The 20,077-nt window shown below is 47.4% G+C and overlaps 7 protein-coding genes across 9 annotated transcripts; 2 read left to right on the top strand and 5 right to left on the bottom strand.

Annotated features, from left to right (window-relative positions):
* Positions 1-149: 149 nt before the first annotated feature.
* Positions 150-2,362, bottom strand: E1B28_006462 (uncharacterized protein). Of its 3 annotated transcripts, XM_043151130.1 has the most exons (10): positions 2,246-2,362; positions 2,121-2,186; positions 1,724-2,064; positions 1,463-1,668; positions 1,333-1,405; positions 1,260-1,272; positions 1,134-1,204; positions 993-1,078; positions 619-935; positions 150-563 (listed from the first exon to the last, which is right to left on the bottom strand). In XM_043151130.1, the coding sequence occupies exons 2-8, from the start codon at positions 2,176-2,178 to the stop codon at positions 1,073-1,075; spliced, it is 768 nt and encodes a 255-aa protein (XP_043012223.1). In that variant the 5' UTR covers positions 2,179-2,186; positions 2,246-2,362; the 3' UTR covers positions 150-563; positions 619-935; positions 993-1,072. The 3 variants fall into 3 exon arrangements, with proteins under 3 accessions (XP_043012223.1, XP_043012222.1, XP_043012224.1); XM_043151129.1 differs by having other exon boundaries at positions 993-1,204; positions 1,260-1,405; XM_043151131.1 differs by having other exon boundaries at positions 993-1,405.
* A 643-nt stretch (positions 2,363-3,005) lies between these two features.
* E1B28_006461 (uncharacterized protein) lies at positions 3,006-5,556 on the bottom strand. Its single transcript, XM_043151128.1, has 6 exons — positions 4,982-5,556; positions 4,911-4,925; positions 4,733-4,851; positions 3,662-4,674; positions 3,470-3,583; positions 3,006-3,406 (listed from the first exon to the last, which is right to left on the bottom strand). The coding sequence occupies exons 1-4, from the start codon at positions 5,409-5,411 to the stop codon at positions 3,946-3,948; spliced, it is 1,293 nt and encodes a 430-aa protein (XP_043012221.1). The 5' UTR covers positions 5,412-5,556; the 3' UTR covers positions 3,006-3,406; positions 3,470-3,583; positions 3,662-3,945.
* Positions 5,557-5,975: 419 nt separating this feature from the next.
* Positions 5,976-10,064, top strand: E1B28_006460 (uncharacterized protein). The gene is made up of 17 exons (XM_043151127.1): positions 5,976-6,395; positions 6,446-6,619; positions 6,674-6,708; positions 6,758-6,775; positions 6,827-6,971; positions 7,022-7,188; positions 7,242-7,386; positions 7,445-7,740; positions 7,793-7,823; positions 7,882-8,441; positions 8,496-8,792; positions 8,866-8,974; positions 9,029-9,338; positions 9,405-9,419; positions 9,482-9,551; positions 9,613-9,727; positions 9,792-10,064. Exons 1-17 carry the CDS (start codon positions 6,224-6,226, stop codon positions 10,010-10,012), a joined length of 2,880 nt encoding a protein of 959 aa, XP_043012220.1. The 5' UTR covers positions 5,976-6,223; the 3' UTR covers positions 10,013-10,064.
* A 133-nt stretch (positions 10,065-10,197) lies between these two features.
* Positions 10,198-11,637, top strand: E1B28_006459 (uncharacterized protein). The gene is made up of 3 exons (XM_043151126.1): positions 10,198-10,255; positions 10,316-10,642; positions 10,710-11,637. The coding sequence occupies exons 1-3, from the start codon at positions 10,205-10,207 to the stop codon at positions 11,586-11,588; spliced, it is 1,257 nt and encodes a 418-aa protein (XP_043012219.1). The 5' UTR covers positions 10,198-10,204; the 3' UTR covers positions 11,589-11,637.
* A 1,240-nt stretch (positions 11,638-12,877) lies between these two features.
* Positions 12,878-15,557, bottom strand: E1B28_006458 (uncharacterized protein). The gene is made up of 15 exons (XM_043151125.1): positions 15,335-15,557; positions 15,230-15,267; positions 14,952-15,173; positions 14,872-14,895; positions 14,722-14,819; positions 14,567-14,672; positions 14,433-14,505; positions 14,149-14,378; positions 14,023-14,089; positions 13,928-13,959; positions 13,710-13,876; positions 13,485-13,651; positions 13,313-13,417; positions 13,206-13,253; positions 12,878-13,155 (listed from the first exon to the last, which is right to left on the bottom strand). Exons 3-15 carry the CDS (start codon positions 14,956-14,958, stop codon positions 12,972-12,974), a joined length of 1,308 nt encoding a protein of 435 aa, XP_043012218.1. The 5' UTR covers positions 14,959-15,173; positions 15,230-15,267; positions 15,335-15,557; the 3' UTR covers positions 12,878-12,971.
* Positions 15,558-16,503: 946 nt separating this feature from the next.
* Positions 16,504-17,444, bottom strand: E1B28_006457 (uncharacterized protein; the record flags this gene model as incomplete). The annotated part of the gene is made up of 2 exons (XM_043151124.1): positions 16,504-16,815; positions 16,863-17,444. The coding sequence occupies 2 exons, from the start codon at positions 17,442-17,444 to the stop codon at positions 16,504-16,506; spliced, it is 894 nt and encodes a 297-aa protein (XP_043012217.1).
* An 898-nt stretch (positions 17,445-18,342) lies between these two features.
* E1B28_006456 (uncharacterized protein) lies at positions 18,343-20,040 on the bottom strand (the record flags this gene model as incomplete). The annotated part of the gene is made up of 1 exon (XM_043151123.1): positions 18,343-20,040. The coding sequence occupies one exon, from the start codon at positions 20,038-20,040 to the stop codon at positions 18,343-18,345; it is 1,698 nt and encodes a 565-aa protein (XP_043012216.1).
* Positions 20,041-20,077: the final 37 nt, after the last annotated feature.

Raw genomic sequence — 20,077 nt, 5'->3', positions numbered from 1 at the left:
CTGGCGGACGCCTTCCGTACAAACACATAACGAACAAATCGAAGAATTTTGTATTGGCTTGGCGAGCCTCCGATACCGCAAAATCGAAAGCTTCTCGATCCTTGATGCAATTCTTTTTGTGTTGTTCGCATCCGTTCTAGTACAGTTGCCTTGAACAGAACTCCATCATTCCAGTGGCTGAGATATCATACATCTTGCAATCGACAGGGACGATTTGGGGAACTATTATAAAGTCAGCTTGTGAAGAAGCCGTAGATGAGCTTCTGAGATTTCGCTGCCGTGTCAACCGTCCGTTCGGCTAGAGTCTCTGATGTTTCCCGCCGCTTTTGCAGGGCCGGAAGACTGCGTTTGATTTTCTTTTCACGACGAGAACGATGTATGATCAAGTGTCGAAAACACCATTAGCACCCCAGCACCTCAGGCCTCAGTTTTTGACGTTTCCAGGAGACGCGTGGAGGAGAGAGGTCAACGCAGACCATTAACAGATGCTCTCTTCCCAAGGGTTTCTGTCCTCAGGCGGCAGTATCTGTGGTCGCTCCGCTCCGCAAGCTGTCTCGTCTTGTCTGTCGGGGGTTGCGTTAGACAAGGGCTCTCGCTTCGGTCCAGCCTACGTCCTACCAGTCGACACTAATGAGCATCCGTCCTTTTCATCGATCTTCATATGCTCTCGTCGCTGCGATGTGCGTTACCATGACCCGCATTTCTATCCTGATATGGATACGGTCAGTAAGTCAATTGAAGTAACCCCCCCCCCCCCCCCCGCAACTTCCTTGTATCGACGCTGTTCACGTGTCCATGAGTTACAGACATTAACGAAAAGGAAACGGTGTTCAAATAATCATGGAAGTGCTGCCTTCTAAGGACTTCGCTGCAGCCAGCTTTCCCAGAATCTGGTTTTGAACAAGCAACAATATGCCGTATAACATCTCTATTCTCTGTAAGAAAGATATTCAAAGATTGGGCTCTTATAGGTAGGAAAGCAAGAGGCTAACCGGTACATCCACTCCCACTCGCCTCGCCATCCTCACGACCTCTCCTACAATGACTTCGATTTCCAGAGGTCTGCCGTTTCTCATGTCTAGAAGCATACTAGGAGAATGATTGTTGTTTGGATCCAGATGGCTGGTTCTTACGAGTTCTAAGAACTTGGTGGCGTTATTGGAAGGGATACCTTCTTCCGAATCAGGGAAACCTAGCGCACGGCCTGTAGAAAGGACCGTGTTGAAATCCAGGTAGCAGCTAGAGTACCTAGAACTTACCGACTGCAATAGTCTCCATGAACACAGCCTTGATATTAGGGATGGTATACTCCGCGATGAGACTAGCCGTTACCGGATATACGTATGACTGGTATTGCATCCCTTGAGGCTCTGGAGGTGGTCGAAAAATTGAAGTAACAGGGAGACTGTAAAAATTGCAAAAGGTCAAATACAACACCATCCAAGACACACGATTGGCTTACTTCGATAACGTCGCAACGGTCGCAAACGCTAGATTCAACATGTTTTTCTCCAGCTTCCGTCGCTGAATCTCGGGAACGATTGTCGTAGATGTTCCTCCAGATTCCAGAATATCTTTGAGTTCGTCCAAGATCGCAGCTTCCTCTGGACTATTATGAGTCGTCGTGTATTGTCCAGGACGGAAAATACCAACGACCAAACCCATGTTCTACCGTTCCAGTTATTGTAAAAAATAAAAAGCTGAACAGGAGATGTAGACTCACATCCTCGACATACTGGACTATGTCTGGCGCAATTAGGTTACTCATGTAATAGACACAGGCGCTGACAATCCTCGTCGGAGCATGCAAACTCCCTCTCGGATCATGCGCGGCCCCTCTTCCAACTTCTGATTCGACGGCTTTGGTGGCGGTATAAATCCCTTCTTCAACCCCCATCCCATTCTGCAGCAAAACATAGATCGGCTGTCCCCATTTTTCGGTATAGGATTTATTCAGCAGAGGAGCCAATATCTTTTCCGTCGTCATGACTTCCGGTACGACTTTGGTTGCGACGAAAACATAGTCGTATTTCCGATCAACAGCGTCGAGAACGGTGGGGATCACTGGGAAAAGAGATGTAGCCGTGCATTAATGGCTAAAGTGCGAAAGAAACACATACACCGATCGGGTTTCCAGCCTTTGATGTGGTCTCCAAACTTGTCGCTTCGAAAGGTCATACCATTTTCTGACCGATGTTAGCTGGTCAGGTTATGCAACGAATATCCGAGCTAATGTCAAACTCACTCTGCACTGCTTCGAGGTTGCTACGAGCTACGACCGTCAAACGAACTTTTCCACTCAATGTTAGGGCGAGTGCGCCTGAAGGATAATCGATAAGGATGAGTACATGCAGGTTTACGGGAGGAGCGTCACGCTCGTAACTCACACACCGCACCGACCCCACCAAGCCCAACAAGCAAGGCTTCCTTCATTGATTGAAGATTAAAGGAAAAGAGACGACGGTACAGCAAGCGAAAGGTCCTGAGAAATCGGTTACACTTGACAGACGTACTAGCCAGAGGAAGAAGGAATTCGGAAGAAATCAAGGCCCTGATCATATACGTGCATCCCAAACAGGCTCGTGGTCGTCCTATCAAAAAGAAGGCCACTCGGCAGGACTTACATATTCAAGTTCCAGACATGGATTTGGCAAGGCCACTAGCAGCAACCAATGACAATCACTCCTAAGCAACTTTGTTTTTCAACTTGAAGCTGGGTTGACAGATGGTTCGTAACTGGTAGAATACGACCGAGGGAGGACAGGACCCGTCGACTGTAAATCTGAAATGGTTTGAGGACATTGAGCTTGGCTTGAATCCCGTGGCCGAGCAGGCTCCTACATCTCGAGCGAGATTTTTCAATGACAGTCGGTGACCACGGTGGGTCAAGACACCTAAAATACATGCAGTCCGGGACAGTGTCTGAAATTAGCCAAACAATAATTATCTTGAGATTCTCGCAAGTGTTTACTGAGTTGGAATTCTGTAATAGCTTCCATTTGTTCTTTTTCACACAAAGGTATCAGTGGTTTGACCTGGCTAGTGAAGTACGACTCGTAACAAAGATGTCACTATAGAAGGGAAGATCTGATATCGATCAACGCTCGCAATCATCAAATTCTGGCCAGTTCTCAACCACAACAGAACGTGGGATGGTCTCGGAATGCAATAACGAAAGTTTAAGATCGTCTCTCCTTGTGAACATTTCAGCTATCCGAAAGCCGTGTACAATTCCTTGACGCATTTGCGTGAAGCCAAAATCGATGAACACAATGTCGAATTCAGATATGTCCTCAGACGTCGTTCCTGACGAGACCGGCTTGAGTATTATTTGGTCGAGGTGCCAATCGCCCTTATCAACGCCGCCATAACGCAGCGCGGAATGTCCTTGACGCAAACGGCGAACCTGAAGGGACGAAATTCAAGACAATGTTGAAGTAGTTTCGTGAACAAGCAGGACAGGTCTCACCAATTGCGTCTGGGCACTCTCTGGCCATGTCTCTCAAGGAAGTGATCCTAGAGTATGTCCGATTGCAATCTCCATTATGAATCCATTGACCATTCTTCCAGTGGGGAGAGTCACCTAGAGAATTCGAGGGAACAAGTGGACAGAAAGGGCCTTAGGGAGGTCGAAGAGAATACCCTGGAGAACCTACGATACCTCGTGAAATCCATAGGCGTGCGGTAACAGTGTGCCCTGCAAATATTCGAGCCTGTTATAAACAGCGTATTCCCGACGCATCATGTCGTCAGCAAAATGCAGATTGAGGAGGCGTTCATTAGGATGTATAGAGTCGGAAAAGATATCGCAATCATGATCATCCTCGAACGCTTCGTAGCTAGGCACAGGAAATAGGGCTTCATCAAACATCTTCAGGCATACCGTATTCTCGGTTTCCGAGGTCTCTTTTCCATCTACAGACGTCCACCTTAAACGACCAAAAACTATTTGGGAAAATTTGTTGAGCCCAGATCTGACGACCTTAGTGACAAAGAGGTGAAGTGTTCCACCTGTGTCAGGATGTGATCAACGTCCACGTGCCGAGATCGAGGACGCTTCATGATCGCTTCTAGGGTCGAAGAGGATGGTTTTTCGAGGGGCAGAAAGCAAGGCAGCAAGGATGACCTTTTGATGAAACCATCCGGGCAGATGATAAGTTCATCACCTACGTTCAGTGGTTGCGAGAGCACCTCTTCCTCGATTGATTCTTTCCAATCAAGGAAGGAGTCGAAGTCTGGTGGATGGCGTTGCATGGTGAAAAGGTCAAAATCGAGGAAACATGTTGGGCATTCGTTCATGGCAATCGGTGAGGTCGGCAGTGAAGGGTCTGTGCAATTGAGAGCACCTTGCACATGGTAGATGGGTGACATGGCACCGTAGCGATACCTCCATGGGGTGGCGTTGTCTAATGCGGCCCCGATCGCACAGTTGAGGGTCAAGTTGTCACTGAGGGGAGCAGACCAACCACAGATACCGAGAGAAGAGGCTATGTGAGAGAAATTGTGAATGATCTCTACATTGAACTCGTCGGTCAACACGATGTATGACTCTGCCGAATGCCAGAAATCATCGAGACGTTCGAGCAATGGCAGGTTTTTTCGACATGTAAACCATTTATCGCTCTCCTCGCGGAAAAGGCGTTGGAAATCGTTCCAGCACACGGAGCCCGTGGGCTAGGTCGGATATCAATATTCCAAGTCTGCATGAAGCTAACAGGAACGGAGAACGTACCAGGACAATGACAGATGCCAAAGGCTTAGGTTCGGCAGCAGGTTCGAGAGGATAGTACTGAAAGGTAAATAGCTCGCCCCTACTGGGAGAGAGCAGGGGTAGAGTGGAGAGGGCTCGATCTGGTAGCAAAATCACATCAAAAATCTGTACTATCAGCGGGAAGCGATTAAAAGCGTACTTCGGTCCTGTGTTTCTGGGGTCGGACGTCAGAGATTAGTCTTTGCCTCCCTGGGGAACACTAATACATACTAGGTGGCCAAGTTGATTTCTTGTACCCAAAATCACTGGACGAAAAACCCTTTTCCTCGCAAAATACGTGGCGTCTAAACACTTCGGCCACCGGAATGATGTACTTGAGTTCGAAGGAAGATATCGAATCGGCTGACTGGGGGATCTCAACCTCGCGGTATCTGAGACTAGCCATCTTCGCGCGAAATAGGTCAATTATGCATTGGTCTACGACGTATGTGCTGAACTCTTGAACGACAGGCTCTCCCCTCACTTCAATCTCCTCTCCGGAACCACATCCATCGCAAGGAGGCTGTTCGCCAGAGCTGTTTGGAACCAACTCCTTGAATAATTGATAGATCGAGGTGGTCGTCCGGGTGGTTGAGTCTCGAATCCAGAGAGGCTTAGGGTCGTCGTGATCTTCTGCAACTGCCGTGTGCACAGCGATCATGGTGGGCGATGAAACTGAGGCGCACAGGGGAGTTGTCTTTTATCTTTATCTAGGCCTGTAACCGACCCCTCACAAGAAACTCGTTGTGAGGGGCCTGGAGAACGGAGTTTAAATTGGCAGGAGACCCGGAATCGTCAAAAAAAATGATCGAAATACACGTGGTCCCTTTCAACACCGTCACGTCGCCTTTTCGACTGAATTTTTTCTTGTTCGCTCAAAATTCCCGCAATTTGACCATTCCTCAGCTCAAGTTTGATTCTGACCACCCGGGATCCAGCTGGGCAGTGGAATGGAATTGGTTTGGTAGTTTAAGCTAGGAACCATTAGGTATTGGGCCCAAAGGCTCCTACATCTCGAGCGAGATTTTTCAATGACAGTCGGTGACCACGGTGGGGTCAAGACACCTAAAATACATGCAGTCCTGGATCGATGTCACTTTGCCTCTCGCGACGTTATTGACTCAAGGACGATGATACGGTTAAACAGGCTAGTAGTGCATAAGTACTATGTAGTGGGCGAGTGACAGGCAGAAAGTTAGTCACATCCTGTGGGCGCTTGTGGGTGCTAGTTTGGGTCTGCCATTTCAAATGTCCCTTCGACACTCCCACCACCGTCATCCCATGCACTAAGAAACATCGACTCTCTTTGTCTATATCGTATTGGCCGATTTGATTATCAATATCACTACACCGAAGCTTAACCTACATTTCTCCGTTGTGTGCCAGCATACTGCCAACGTGTCATTTCCACTGCCAGTCGACCACTATATAATCCGAGGGAATTTTCTTTCGCGACCAAAAACCTCTTCCAATATGGCACAAACATCCAATTACAATGTCATTAAGCTCCTTGTCCTCGGTCTTATTTTCCATCTCGCCTTCATCTACTCAGTCTTCGATTGCTACTTCACAAGTCCGGTTGTTCATGGGATGGAAAGACTCAGTGCCGGAGAGGCTGAGGCCAAAAGATTAGTACTGATAATAGGTGTGCCGCGAGCCTTGTCGCCGAGCTTTCGTCTCTTACCTTCCATACAGGCGACGGTTTGCGCGCGGATCTATTGTTCGAAAAGAATGGTTTTCCTCGGTACCCAAGGGCACCAAAAATTGTAGCACCACATCTACGCACCATTGCAGAAGAGAGAGGAGCGTTTGGTATCTCTCATACCCACGTCCCTACAGAAAGTCGTCCCGGCCATGTCGCTATTATTGGTGCGTCAGTTCGGTGCCCATCTGCCCTCCCAGACTAAAATAATACTCGATCAGCTGGAATGTACGAAGATGTGTCGGCTGTTACAAGGGTGTGTACTCACCGTTCCCGTCCATTCTCTCATTCTGACGTGTTTGTAGGGATGGAAAATGAACCCAGTATGCATGCTCACGAGACGAAAACTCAAGCTTGTATCTGACTAGAAGCAGGTCCATTTTGACTCAGTCTTCAATCAATCTAGCCATACATTTGCCTTTGGCTCGCCTGATATAATTCCAATGTTTCAACGCGGTGCGACTCCGGGCAAAGTCGAAGGCTGGTCATATAATGAAGAGGACGAAGACTTCACGAAAGGTGCGGAGTCCGCACTTCACTCGTCAAACACAGCTGACAGGAATCATTAGATGCTACCGCGTTAGACGTATGGGTTCTAGACCATTTTAGAACGCTGTTGAAGAATGCGACGACAGATTCTGTTCTTAACTCTCAACTAAGGGAAGACAAAGTCATCATTTTCCTGCATCTCTTGGGTCTAGATACTACTGGTCACTCCTATCGTCCCCACTCAGAGGCAAGTGCTCCACAGATCTTTCTCGGGGACTATCTGTTCACAATATTCTACAGGAGTATATGAAGAACATTCAAATAGTGGACAATATCGTCAAAGAGACAGAGAAACTCATTAATGACTTCTATGAGGACGATATGACAAGCTATATATTCACTGCTGATCACGGAATGTCCGTGATAGGAAATCATGGCGATGGGAGTGAGTAATCAGTCAGTTTACGGTCGTCGCGTATGCCCATGCATCGTACAACCTGCAGATCCTGATAGCACCCGAACACCATTCATCGCCTGGGGAAGAGGTATTCGAGGACCGCTGACGAATACCAAACCATCCTCACATGACGCGTATTCGAAACGTTGGGAGATGAGTACAACTTACCGTCGCGATATCGAACAAGCCGATATAACACCCATCATGGCTACTTTACTTGGTCTCGATTGGCCGATCAACTCAGTAGGTGTTCTTCCCGATGTGGACCCCAGGAAACCTGGCTTTTTGTCCCCCGCGACAGGGCATAGAAAGGTGGGACTGGCCAGTTTAACGAACGCGGAGGTTAGATGGCATCCCCTCAGTCTCTTATACAATGCTGATCTACGAAGTCCAGGTGATTCTGGAACATTACAGAGTCAAACATGGTTAGTTCAGTGCGGAGACTTCTTCAGAATGTCCTGATGATGCCGTTACTCCTTACAGAGCAGAAAAAAGCCAAGAAATATTTCTACAAGCCCTTTAAACCCCTAGAACGCCCTGCAAACAGTTCTACCACTGTACCATATCGTGAACATGCGGTGGAGGTCATTCGCAGAGAACTCCTCGCTGGAAACAATTTCAATGCACGGATGGAAGCTCTGAATGTCATTCAAAATGGATTAGAAGGATTGCGATACCTGGAAACGTACCAACGTACCATGATTCGAGCGATTGCTGCAGCCGCGTATACGGGATGGGCCGCGTATGCGTCCCTATACGTCTTCCGTCCTCTAAATTCCAATATTCAGTCACAAGCTAAGCAATCACGTGTATTCACGACGGTACATTTAACCAGTTTCTCTGTGTTTTCTGTGTTCTGCGCAATGTTCGCTCTCGAGGAGGCACCTTGGACATATTACTTGTATATCGCCTTCCCGTGTTATTTCTGGGATCAGACTGTCGCTCAAGTTGGTCTTGCGTTGGACGTGAAACACTTCAATCTTAATGCCGGGAAATTATTACATCGCGCGACTTTGGTTGTGACTACGTTGATTGCTATGGTGGTAGGTCATTATTCACATGTAGATACAGACGGAGCTTAATTTCTTTGTTTTTAGTTTGGTTATACGCATCGCTCAATATGGAGCGCTGGTCTCGTTTTGATCGGGTTCTATTGGCCTCATGCGACTTGGACCCAAGCTACCAGAGATCGGCTTGGGATGAAATCCGTTTTATGGACGGTCTCTTGTCTTCTCACTGCAATTTTCCCGTTATTGAACGTTGACAAAGAGGAAAATGTTCCTATCATAACAGCTGGAGGTTTTGCACTGGCTGCACTGGGTTCATTCCAGGCAAATCGTGTGCTTCAGAATCCAGCAGTCAATCGATCGCTCAAGAAACTGTACATCGTTCAGGTACATTTGTTGAGTTCTAATAGCGGCTCTTTTTTCACTCGACTCTGAAATGGAACTATTTTTTCTGTTACAGATAATTTTCATCGTCGCCATGGTGTTCATAACCAGAAATTCTGCACTTAGTCTACAGGCGAAGACCGGTCTCCCGCCATTGGCTCAGGCTTCTGGTTGGATCGTTCTCAGTGAGTTTTTCCTCTTTGCCTTTAGCGATGACTCTCAACGGTCGTACCCTGGAGTCGCTTCAACTCTTCTCCCTTTCATTACACCTATTCGCCACGCCTGTGTCGACTCCAAAATGTTGATGTACTTCCTCGGCCTTGGGCCCCTTTTTGTGATCCTCTCTATCAGCGACGAAGTGCTCTTCTTTGCTTCATATTCGATCACATTATCCCTGTGGGTTGACGTTGAGAGTGCGTTGGCTCAAACATCTGAATCGAGGGCTTTACGCAAGGATGGTTTCAAGACGTATTCCTTCGAGGTTGACGATCTGAGAATTGTAATGTTTTTCTTGTTTTTCGTGCAGGTCGCGTTCTTCGGGACAGGAAAGTGAGTAGCTTCTGTAATGTCGTTCTCCGTCTTCGTGTGCTCATGAATGTTTTTACTTTTCTTCAGCGTTGCATCCCTTTCGTGAGCTTTCCATTGGTCGTGAAGTGGAATTGACCTCTGATTCACTCATTTCTCCTCCCCAGATCGTTCTACTTGGCCCCCGTGTATAGACTGATTCCAGTCTTCAATCCCTTCTTCATGGCAGTACCATTGGTGAGTGCACTATCTATTGATCGAAAGGTACCAACACAAACCGACTACTCCTACTCTTCAGGTCTGCAAAATCGTGTCGCCATACATCCTCCTTTCCATAGCCATTGCCTCAATAACCCACGCATTGAGGCTACCCCCGTTCTCTTTGTTCCTCGTATCGTTAATGATCACTGATGGTAAATGACGCTGGATCTGATCCTCACTTTTACACCATCACTGATTTCCTAACTTTTGCATTAGGCTTAACACTGACGTTCTTCTTTAACGTCCGCGATACTGGATCGTGGTTGGAGATTGGACAAACGATTAGTTTCTTCGTGATAACGTCGTTATTGTTAATGTGGTCTGGGGGTATCTGTGCGATTGGAGAATATCTTATGGTGGATGTGTTTTCCAAATCTGTCGGTCGAGGAAAGAGGAAGAGTAATGGGACTACGAATGGAGATGGAACTGTACATTAGCTAGAAATCATGTATTGTATCATTTTTGCTCCTATGATGCTGGTGTTCTTCAGGATCTTCTGAGAAATACTCAAGAGTTCAATACGAGTCGTGCACGACTATCTTTGCTCAGTGAGAATTTCTCGATCACGTGATTTAGCCCGGTCCAGATTCCAGGTATGATCAGGCGCGCACTCCTTCCTTACCGTCACTATGGAACGCGAGAACGAGAGACTCAGAGCTCTTGTAGACTCTCAGAAACAAGTGAGGATAACAGTTATTTGAAGCTTGAAAAAAAAATCTAATCAAGACCAAATATTCTAGAGATTGGAAACTCAAGAGCACGATGTCATGCGATTGCGAGCAGCTCTACGCGCACTCACTGAGGAACCTATAAAAAATGAAGATATGTCTATGTACATTGTGCCAAAGAGAGAACAAGAACAAAATCCCGAAGTCTCAGCCGGAACTATGAACGAATCACGTCTCCCATCTGAAGAGATGTATGAACACGGTGACAGCGAAGAGAGCGAAGAGGAAGAACCAAACTGGGATGAGTGGGACAAATGCTATCGTTGCTCACTATGTAACTGGGAGATTGCTGAACGAAGATGTCAATCTTATGTTTGTGGCAAAACGTATACAGCTTTTGTTCGTGAGATTGAATTGCTTTTATTCTTACACCAACTGACAAGCAAGTTCGCCTGGCCATTCCTAGGTGTGCGAAAAGAGTCCCGACGGTGATCCGATTATTCAAAGCTTCGATTCATTTTTTGTCGGCGAAACCGATCATGTTTGTAGTCGAGCTCGAGGAACGACTCCGCTACAAGAAATCGATCCTGCACGACTTCGACCTGATACGATCGCTTATGGCTATGAGAATCGCCAAGAGGAGTATAGAGACCTTCTTGCAAGGGGTGCTACACGGTTAATGTGTGAAACTTTTTATCTCGAATTTCATCAGGATGATGGGATCATAATCGACATGCGAGACGATTTGTTTGGAGAATGGGCCGGACCCCGTCTTGTTGACTGTAAATCGTGGAAAATCGTCTTGGGAAGGGAACTAAGGCTCGATTCGGACGATGAAGACGGATCGCGGTATATCGATGGATTTCTGGAAGATTGCTTGCTTTTTCCTGCGAACGCTCGGCATTGGGAAACCATCCAGAAGGAACCGGGTCACTGGATTACGCGACCGATGGAAGACAATCGTGTTGCAATGGACGGAACGGGGAATTCCAGCGACTGCAGTTCAGAACAGGATGCGGATCAAGAAGAATTGGCTCGGAGAGATTACGAATCTGATAATTCTGGTGATTCCGATCCTCAATGCAACCCAGAAGATAACGAAGATGGCTGTGCACAACTCGATTGGGACGACAGCAATGGTTGGGGCCCAGACGGTTCTCGAGATTGGGAAGGAGAGGATATGCAGCCCATGGTCGTAGACTTTGAGGATGAGGATATGGAGAGTCAACCAGATAGTTTTGAGAGTGATTTCGATTCGCAGGAAGAACTCTCGGGTGACGATGAGGCTGTCCCCGCAGCTCTCCTGTTTATTCAAAACTTCCGTTCGATATCCTCGATCCTTTAACGCGAAACATGATTTTCTTCTTGAATACTTGAGGACGTGAAGACCTCAGTCTGAAACTGTGATGAAGAACAAAGCCATTGATTACTGTTGAAGATGACAACACACAAGCATCTAGGAAACAAATATGGAAATCACTAAAATCAAACAAAAACCTATCGCGAAACGCCCGACATTTCCTCTTCATGACTATGCATGGCGGATATATGACAGGGAAATACTGGAAACACATACCAAACCATGACCACCGTACCATGTGTCACACATGTGGAAAGATAGACTCAATACGACATATCCTCCTCAAATGTAAGGAAAAGGGCCAAAAAGAAATATGGGAACTGGCAGAGAATGCGTGGACCAAACGAGGGGGAACATGGCCGAAAATCGGTATGGGGACAATCCTAGCGTGTGGAATACCGATGTTCAATGACGGAATGAGTAACGAGATGGAAGAGGCCACTTTTAATTCAGGCGACTCGAGAATCTTCCAAATACTGATTTCAGAATCGGCGCACCTCATCTGGAAATTAAGGAACCAGAGAGTGATAAACGAATCAGGGTCATTCTCAAAACAAGAAATTGTGAATAAATGGTTATATATGATGAAAACCAGGCAAAAGACCGACATTCTCCTTACAAACCGAAAGAGATATGGGAAGAAATCCCTATCTACAGCCTCTGTCCAAAGCACTTGGAGAGGCTTGGAGAATTGGGATGATCTCCGCGCCGAAGGGGCTATGGAGACTGGGGGTTTAGTGGGTAACGGGTAGTACTGATGAAGGGTTCTTCGGATCCCGGAGGTATCTATCTGAGCCCCACACGAAAGCACCGAAAAGGTGTATGCGCGTAACGCGTTCCTCCAGGTGGCTACAATATCCCATATAACATGTGTGAGGTCTCTGTCCTCGCCCCTCATGCGTAAGATGAAGGTCCCGGCTGTGTCGGTTCTGTTCAACCAGTTGACACAAATATTCACGAGCCTGGGGTCTCCGATTCCCCTGAAATCTGGAGAGCTTCGTGAATGTGTCGACCGACATCCACCCCGAAACGCTCCACAAAAAAAAAAAAAAAAAAAAAAAAAAAAAAGATGACAACACACGTTAGTCGCATTCGTTGGACCTACTTCGCAAGTCTGTGAATCCACCCTACGCGTGCCAAACAACCAAAGAACTTTAATTCTGGGCTGGCGCGCGCTCAAAAAAAGCATTACCCACCTAACCAGAATAGCTTAAATTTTGAGCCTCAAATGCTCGGAATGAACGGGCGGGCGCTTGAGATACCAAGCTTCTAAGGTTCACTCACATCCACATTTCGGTCAACAGCTACGAGAGCGATACATATAATGTACAGGTTCGAACCCGTCGAGTCCGGGATAACACTCAGTACTCAGTACTCATCCCTCCTAGCACACCGCACTTTCAGCGGGCACTGCACTCCTTTTGCGAGTTCGCCAGCGAGAGTTGGAACCATAACACCACAAGCCTCTCTACGAATCCTTTCGCACTCCGGTGTTAACGAAAACTCAAAGTTTCGGACCATCTCGACTAAGAACGCTTGAAGCTCGTGAACCCTGCAATACCAGTCAACAAGCATGTCAAAAACAGTGAAACAAAAACATACGCGAATCTCCAGCCAATGCATGACCGGACGCCTCCGGAGAAGGTCAAACTGGGGGAAAATTCTCAGTCAAGTCGCTAACGTGCGTTGTGGAGGAATATCACACTCACAGATTGGCATACACGCCTACCGATGTACTCCCCATTCCTTCAGATTTCTGTAGCCATCGTTCAGGCCTGAATACGTGTGCATCTTCTCCGAATACCGCTTTATTCCTGAAAGTTATAGTTTATCGTCGAATGAGAGGTGCTTTCCGCGATAAAAGAAAGAACCTCGTTTCACCTGTTATAAGCAGGAATGGAAAGAAAAACAATTTGCCCTTTACTGACAGTAATTTGATCGATTTGCTTCCCATCTGTAGTAGTGATAGGGTTGCTGAGAGGGATACAGTCGTTGTCTATAGCCATCTTGGCGATATGGAGAGCAACCGGATGATAGCGGAGAGATTCCTGGAGAGTCATCCCGAGTCAGTCTGGCAGTCAGCCGACCGCTACGCAGGTTACGCACCTTCACAACTGCGCTCAGATAAGGGAGGCTCTCGAAATCTTCAGCAGTGAATTCCGTTCTTTCTTCTCGAGCAAGTTCGCGCTCCTTGGTATGGATTTCTTGACGTAGCTTTGTCTGCAGCTCGGGGCGCCGGGAAAGCTCAAGTAATGTCCAACTCAAGGTGTTTGCTGCAGTGTCATCAGTCGGTGACATGCACATCTATAGAGTCGATTGCTTACCGGTGGTTTCGTGGCCTGCTATGAATAAAACTCTGCCGTGACAAGTACGTCGTGTCAGAATTGTCAGCCACGGTCCAACTGACCATGATCCTTACTGCATTTGTGCCAACAGCTCTTTCTCGCTCAACCTACTCCGCGCATTCTCCGATAGGTTTGCTTTGACTGAGCCAAACGCCAAGAGGTTATAAAATTGAAAATGAACGAGACGGCCTAGCACTGACTCATCAGAGACATAACGTCTTTTCCTCCCTCCATATTCGCAATCTCATTTATTTTCGCTGAGACCAGGTTACGAGCGACATCTTGGGAAACTTCACGAACAACTCGAGCGCGCGCTAGCCTCGCGCTTGGGTTGTATTCCAAAAACCACTGCGCGACTTTGGCAGGAAGGATTGAAATCAGGGTCCCCACCATAAACATTCCGTTTGTGGGAGCGGCGAACAGATCGGCACTGTGAACAGGGGTATGGGATGCTGTAGTCAAGCATTGAGAAATATCAACGTACAAGAGATTTTTGTACACTTTTGCTAACCGATTATCGTCGTTGTCCATAGCCCCAAAGTCATAGTCGAAACCAGCTACCGCAAAATGAGTTATTATCGAAGAACGTAAACGGCTGAGATGAGATGCGATATGTACCGAGACCTATAGCATCGAGAGTTGCGCGTGATATCCATGCAGGTATGTTGAATACCTCAGAACGATCATTTGAGATCGAGAGCAGGTCTTTCCATTTGTTCGTGACCTAGGTGATCAGCTCAATAAGTTTCAAGAATAGCAAGGAGATTACCTACAGAGGACGCTACCGCGGAGAAGATGGGCACCAAGGCCTTCGCCTGGGGCGTACCAAAACCAGGGGCCATTATTCTTCGCTGTCTCCTGTGGTCATCCCCTTTGATACACAGGATCAGCGAAACGAAGGAAATGGTGGGAAGGGGACAAACCTTCCGCATAGACAACACTAGGACCTTGTTAAAGACTATTTTCAGAGCCAGGGTAACCGCAAGTCGATTAACTGACTCACCGCTCATAGCCAAGGATCTCGTACGCCGCTCTGTCGGGACTGCCCAACTATATCCTTGCAGAATATGGTGGATTGCGTTCGGGTCTGCTATGAGCAGACGGTCTTCCTAATTGTTTGGTCAGAAACGGTACTTGGGCAGGATAGAGTAAGCTTATTAGATACTCCAAACGGGGCTCTGAATCGAACTACATCTCCGAACTGGGATTGCCACTTAAAGTCCGTCTGAAGGAAATTTGGTGAGATACCAAGGTATCGATCCTCGAAGATATTCGACATACCTCGCCTGCCTGCGCACGAAGCAATTCCCCAAGATTTCCTGCCAACACACAATGGTAATAATTAGATACTGTCCAGCTCACTGGCAGGATCACGAGTAGCCCCACCTATCAGAAATGAGGGACTTTTGGGGCCAGGAATATGCGCAAACGAAGGCTTCCGAGACCGACGATATAGGAAGAGAGTTAAGACGAGAGACGCGATTGAGAGAAGTAGGGCCCAATTCATGGAGATGGTCATGGTGAGTGGGGTTGTCAACCACGAGATACACCTCGGCTTTTATACGAAGCCAAACTAGGCTGCTTGATATGGAATCAGCATCGTTGTAATCTGTCAGTCGTAATAATCAACCGAATGCGAGGTCATGCAAGTGAATGGACGATACAAAAGAGGGACCAACCGGCGTAGCCGAAATTTACCGTCCTGGCATCCTCAAACTTGAGGCAAATAAATTTAGTTAGGCCTGGAGCGTCAATGGTCCTAAAGCTTTGTATCAAAAGTATTGAACATTGCCATTCAACCAAATATATGTATTCAAGTCAATCGGAAACTGAAGAGCCTGAGAAGTAGCTAGCCTTTCAAGTCAGATGCCAGTGCGCATCCGATATTTTTCAAGTTTTAAAGTTTCAACCTTCAATCCTTGTTTGAATTGTCGGTTTTCTCGAATCTTTCAGAACCAGAACGATTATATCAACATGATCAGCCGGGGAACAAATTACAACTTACGAGGAAGACCCAGTCTGTATGGACGTGAAACCAAGACGAAAGGTCACCATCATTTATGTGGACACGACCCAGCATCTGCGAACCAGCATAAGTCCATGTAAATGTAGCCAAGCTGTACTTGTTGAACTTTTACTCAAGTCAGAGTCTCAAGATCTTGGGAGCACTGAGTTCCAATGGACCAACTTATTCAAATTGGCCAACCTCACCCGCTAAGTAATATTGATACCGATCTGCTTCTTCCTCAATAACCACCTGAGGCCGTCACTGAACTCCTTTCTGTATTTGACCGAATGTTCTAGAGGGGAGTGATAACTCGAATATGTGAGAACACCCGGATAACTTGTCGGTCTTAGGTGATGGCGATGACAGAGATCAGTTCAGTTTTGTTGGATCCCGCGTGTGCTCCCTTCTTGCAGTACTGTAGACTACACATTCATTACTCTTATGCTTCCGCATCCATTTACTCGCTCTACCATAATATGATCCTGTCGTACTCGTACAGCACCCTGTGTATTCCAAATTTGTTCTCACTGAACTCACGATAACAAATTCACTTGGACTGAATCTTTCCAGGCCAGAATGCCGGTCCACCTTTATTTTCCTCGAACCATTGCACGTCGTGTGCTATAATAATCCTCGTCCTGGGCAAATGCATGAACGCTCGCATACGTACCAAGTTCTCCTCGGCTGCCTTGACGTCTAGATGTGCGCAACCACTTGTAAAACCAGGTCGGGCAACGGCAATTTTAGATGCCCCAGTAATGAGTCTCCAATGGTGAGCACTATCACCACCTAAGAGTATCCATCCGCCATCTGCCGAAGTTCGTGCTACGACATTTATGTGTCCAGGTAAATGACCGGCCTGAAAGGTAATGAATTAAAAGTTCATTCTGAAATCGATAAACCTACGGCATCCGTGATGTAAAGACTCCCATCCCCATAGTAGTCCAGGGCCCGGGGAAATGGACCGAGGGGTTTCCAGTCGTGCATATCAAGGAACTGGGTACGCCCCTCTGGAAGGAGGTCACTAGCGTATCCAGAATCGGGATCGGCAGGATAGCCAGGTGAGAAAAGGGGCTTCGATGAACCTCCAACCAGGAAAGTACTATTGATGAATGGTCTCGTATCGCCGACATGATCCCAATGAACGTGCGAGAGGCAAACAACGTCTACTTCAGAAGGCGCCAGGCCGCCTTTCTGGAGTGACTCTATAGCATCCTGTGGAACCCTTGAGTGGAAGACCTCGTGAATCCATTGGACGACGGCTGGAGGGTAGTTCTCCCAATCCTTTCGAGTTCCAAGGTCAAACACGAATTTGTGCCCGGTCCTGGAATGGCGCAGGAGGAAGGCGAGACATGGTCCCGTAATGATCTCGTCGGGTTTCCCATCATCTATAAACATCGCAGTTTGCAAGTCGACGAATCCAGCCTCCAAAGCGGATACATCACAGTACGCTTGGTCGGGAGCGGGGGTTGGTAGAGATTCTGCCATATCGGTGCACGCAAAAAAGCGATGAGCTGAGAAAATATGAGCATCTGATCCAAGACGTCCTGAGAGAAGGATTGAGTAGTCAAAACGGCCCGAGTTCGCTGCGGCATACCTTGATCTCACCTCCGTTCTACGGCCCTCTCAAAAGAGTCCCTGCTCATGAGATTGGTTCCACTTGCTGTCATCATCGACATCTCTACCTTCATTCCCTTCAGTTGCGATGCCACTCACCGCGATGTGGTTGACGGCACGTAGCTGAACTCGCTTGGAAGGCACTCTGAAGCGCGCGTATACTGTTCCGGATCTTCCGCACGATTTCCTGGGGTCCCCCCACAACAGCCCACATAATGAAGCGTCGTCATGTCAAATTCCAGAAAAAAAAGGTTCTCAATCTGTCCCCTGCATTCCCAAGTAAACTCTTGACTCCTCCATGGGCACATGCCTGCTTCTGCCTGTGCACATCAACAACCTCGAATGAACCTGAAGCCAGCTGTTTGACCAGAAAATTATACGCGTCAATTGTTAGCACTGACCAGAGGGAGTTGTTAGGCTTGAAAAAACAACGACGATAGAGATGGAGTCGCATTATTCATGGGTTGTAAGGTTTGTGAGTTTTTCATTCTTCCTTGAATTATCTGGCAGTAGTTGGTGCTCCATGAGGTAGCGAACTCATAGAGAGAGAGGGAGACAGACGCGAATCACGTCGGAAAAAAATTGCGAGTCACAAGATCGTGCTTTTGCGAAGGCTGTTTTCGAGTCGGAGTTGAAACGTTGAATATTTGAATCGCCATACCGTACATGTACCCCTACATACTTGGGGAATAATTCTATTACACTCAGCATCCGAAGGCAGGATATAAAACACAAAAGCCAAATATTACTGAACTACCAGTCGTATAACCTAGGCGGGACGTTTCCTTCCTTCCCCTATAATTTGTTCGATCGCCCTGATGTCCCGAGCCGATATCGTCAAGTTCACAAATTCTAAGCTTGATAACAACAGCCCATATTCTATACGAAGCATCAGAGAATCGAGTAACACTTTCAACCATTTCCGATAATTTTCGAATACAGAATTTCTGTCATTTGCAACATGTCGGAGTTTGAGGTGGCGAAGGTGTGGAAATGTTAAAGCATTCTGGGGTGAGTCGATTGGTGGCTGAGATTCTCTTTCGTTGGGCCTGAGGTGGAAAGAGTGGAAAAAGGTGAGAGCTCGACACTCAGCCTGTTCTCGAGCCAGAGTCTTGGCCACGATGGCATGAAGCCGTGAACCCTCCACCTCAATTGTCTCGACGTTCGCCGAGGGCCCAAAACAATCCAGAAGAGTGTGTGAAGAACGAAGGAAATTGTCCCATGTACCTGATAAACTGAGATGTCTCAGTTTATTCAGCGGGAGAGCGGCTGCGAGCCCACGCACGATGGCGTCCCAAGAGCGCCAAAGTCTGCCTGATCCGTCAACGAGACGCATGTTGATTTCTGGGTACAAGGGGCAGCCGTCGCGTTCGGATTCCCAATTAGCGTACACGTCAAGATGAGCAGTAGCCCCTTTCAGGACAAGCGACTTGACAATGTGAGCTCTGGAGAAAAGGTGGGAGAGTGACAGCATCAGACCACACAATCGTGTTTCGTGGTGAGGTGTTTCTCGAAAGCGGCAATAGAGATCGATGGTGGCGGCTGAGGGAATGTTTATGTGGTTCAGGATACTGGCACAACGTAGTGCATCACGTCCAAGTTCAAGATATCTCAAATAACGAAGGGAAACAGCATGGGGCGAGTGAGCTCCCGCCTCCCATTGGATTCGAAGGCCGTGCAGTTTCAGTTCTTGAATACGCGGCATTCGACGCAAGACTGCTACGAATTCTTGGACCGGTAACACATGATGGCGACAGGGAGACACCCGGATGGAAAGTGAAGAGAGGTCCCTCAACGTCAGGGAGTCCCAATGGATGCGGCAATTAGTAATGGTGAGAGAAGTAAGCTTTGACACATTGTTTGCGAGGAAGTTAGGAGGGATGACAGGAGCACGTTCCGGCGTGTCGTCGCGGCATACTAGTGAAAGAGTTCTCAGAAGAGGTGCAGGTTGGAGAAGAGCAGGGATAATCTTATTCATCTCATCCCCATCGCATTTGAGGCAGATCGTTTTGGTACGAGAGACATGCTGCAATGCTAACAAGAAGGCATCTGAATCCTTTGAGCACCGTATTTCAGCCATGAGAGTAAGCGGTACAGATCTGGAGTTCTTGAGCATGAGAGGAACCAAACGGATTCTGGAAAAATCTGGCGTGGTCCAAAGTAAAGGGTTGTCAAATGCCACAATGCGCCATTGACGACAAACATGAGTGAATGAGAACCAGTTTCTAGGAGAAGTTTCTCCAGATTGAAAGTATTGAGCGCCCTCTGCTGCACAAAAGGCAAATATACGGCACAGTAGTTCGACGGGGAGGCGATGGATGTGATTAATGGTCGTAGTTTGGTCGAGAGGAGGTTGTTCGACCACAATTGGCGTGAAGATCAGGGAAGCGTCCGGATTGGTGCCATTATATCTATTCACTAGTGCGTCCCTCCACACTCCCATACGCCATTCAGAGATCGTTGCCATTAAACGTCGATAAAAAAAAAAGACGTGTCATGTGGCT

Source organism: Marasmius oreades, chromosome 3 (genome assembly GCF_018924745.1).
Source record: "Marasmius oreades isolate 03SP1 chromosome 3, whole genome shotgun sequence".
Lineage (NCBI taxonomy): Eukaryota > Fungi > Basidiomycota > Agaricomycetes > Agaricales > Marasmiaceae > Marasmius > Marasmius oreades.
Note: the sequence above shows the minus strand (reverse complement) of the source record. Positions and strands in the feature narration are given on the sequence as shown.

Bases quoted from the DNA above. Each gene is read 5' to 3' on its own strand.
- E1B28_006462 (XM_043151129.1), bottom strand. From the start codon at position 2,178: ATGACCTTTCGAAGCGACAAGTTTGGAGACCACATCAAAGGCTGGAAA. The intron at 2,065-2,120 runs GTATGTGTTTCT...CTCTTTTCCCAG, and splicing joins AGGCTGGAAACCCGATCGGT to TGATCCCCACCGTTCTCGAC. The intron at 1,205-1,259 runs GTAAGTTCTAGG...TCCTTTCTACAG, and splicing joins CATGGAGACTATTGCAGTCG to GCCGTGCGCTAGGTTTCCCT.
- E1B28_006461 (XM_043151128.1), bottom strand. From the start codon at position 5,411: ATGATCGCTGTGCACACGGCAGTTGCAGAAGATCACGACGACCCTAAG. The intron at 4,675-4,732 runs GTACGTTCTCCG...TATCCGACCTAG, and splicing joins TGGCATCTGTCATTGTCCTG to CCCACGGGCTCCGTGTGCTG.
- E1B28_006460 (XM_043151127.1), top strand. From the start codon at position 6,224: ATGGCACAAACATCCAATTACAATGTCATTAAGCTCCTTGTCCTCGGT. The intron at 8,975-9,028 runs GTGAGTTTTTCC...CGTACCCTGGAG, and splicing joins TTCTGGTTGGATCGTTCTCA to TCGCTTCAACTCTTCTCCCT. The intron at 9,728-9,791 runs GTAAATGACGCT...CTTTTGCATTAG, and splicing joins ATCGTTAATGATCACTGATG to GCTTAACACTGACGTTCTTC.
- E1B28_006458 (XM_043151125.1), bottom strand. The intron at 14,820-14,871 runs GTTTGTCCCCTT...TGTGTATCAAAG, and splicing joins TAGTGTTGTCTATGCGGAAG to GGGATGACCACAGGAGACAG. The intron at 14,090-14,148 runs GTCAGTGCTAGG...CGTTTGGCTCAG, and splicing joins AGACGTTATGTCTCTGATGA to TCAAAGCAAACCTATCGGAG.
- E1B28_006459 (XM_043151126.1), top strand. From the start codon at position 10,205: ATGGAACGCGAGAACGAGAGACTCAGAGCTCTTGTAGACTCTCAGAAA. The intron at 10,256-10,315 runs GTGAGGATAACA...CAAATATTCTAG, and splicing joins TTGTAGACTCTCAGAAACAA to AGATTGGAAACTCAAGAGCA. The intron at 10,643-10,709 runs GTTCGTGAGATT...GGCCATTCCTAG, and splicing joins GCAAAACGTATACAGCTTTT to GTGTGCGAAAAGAGTCCCGA.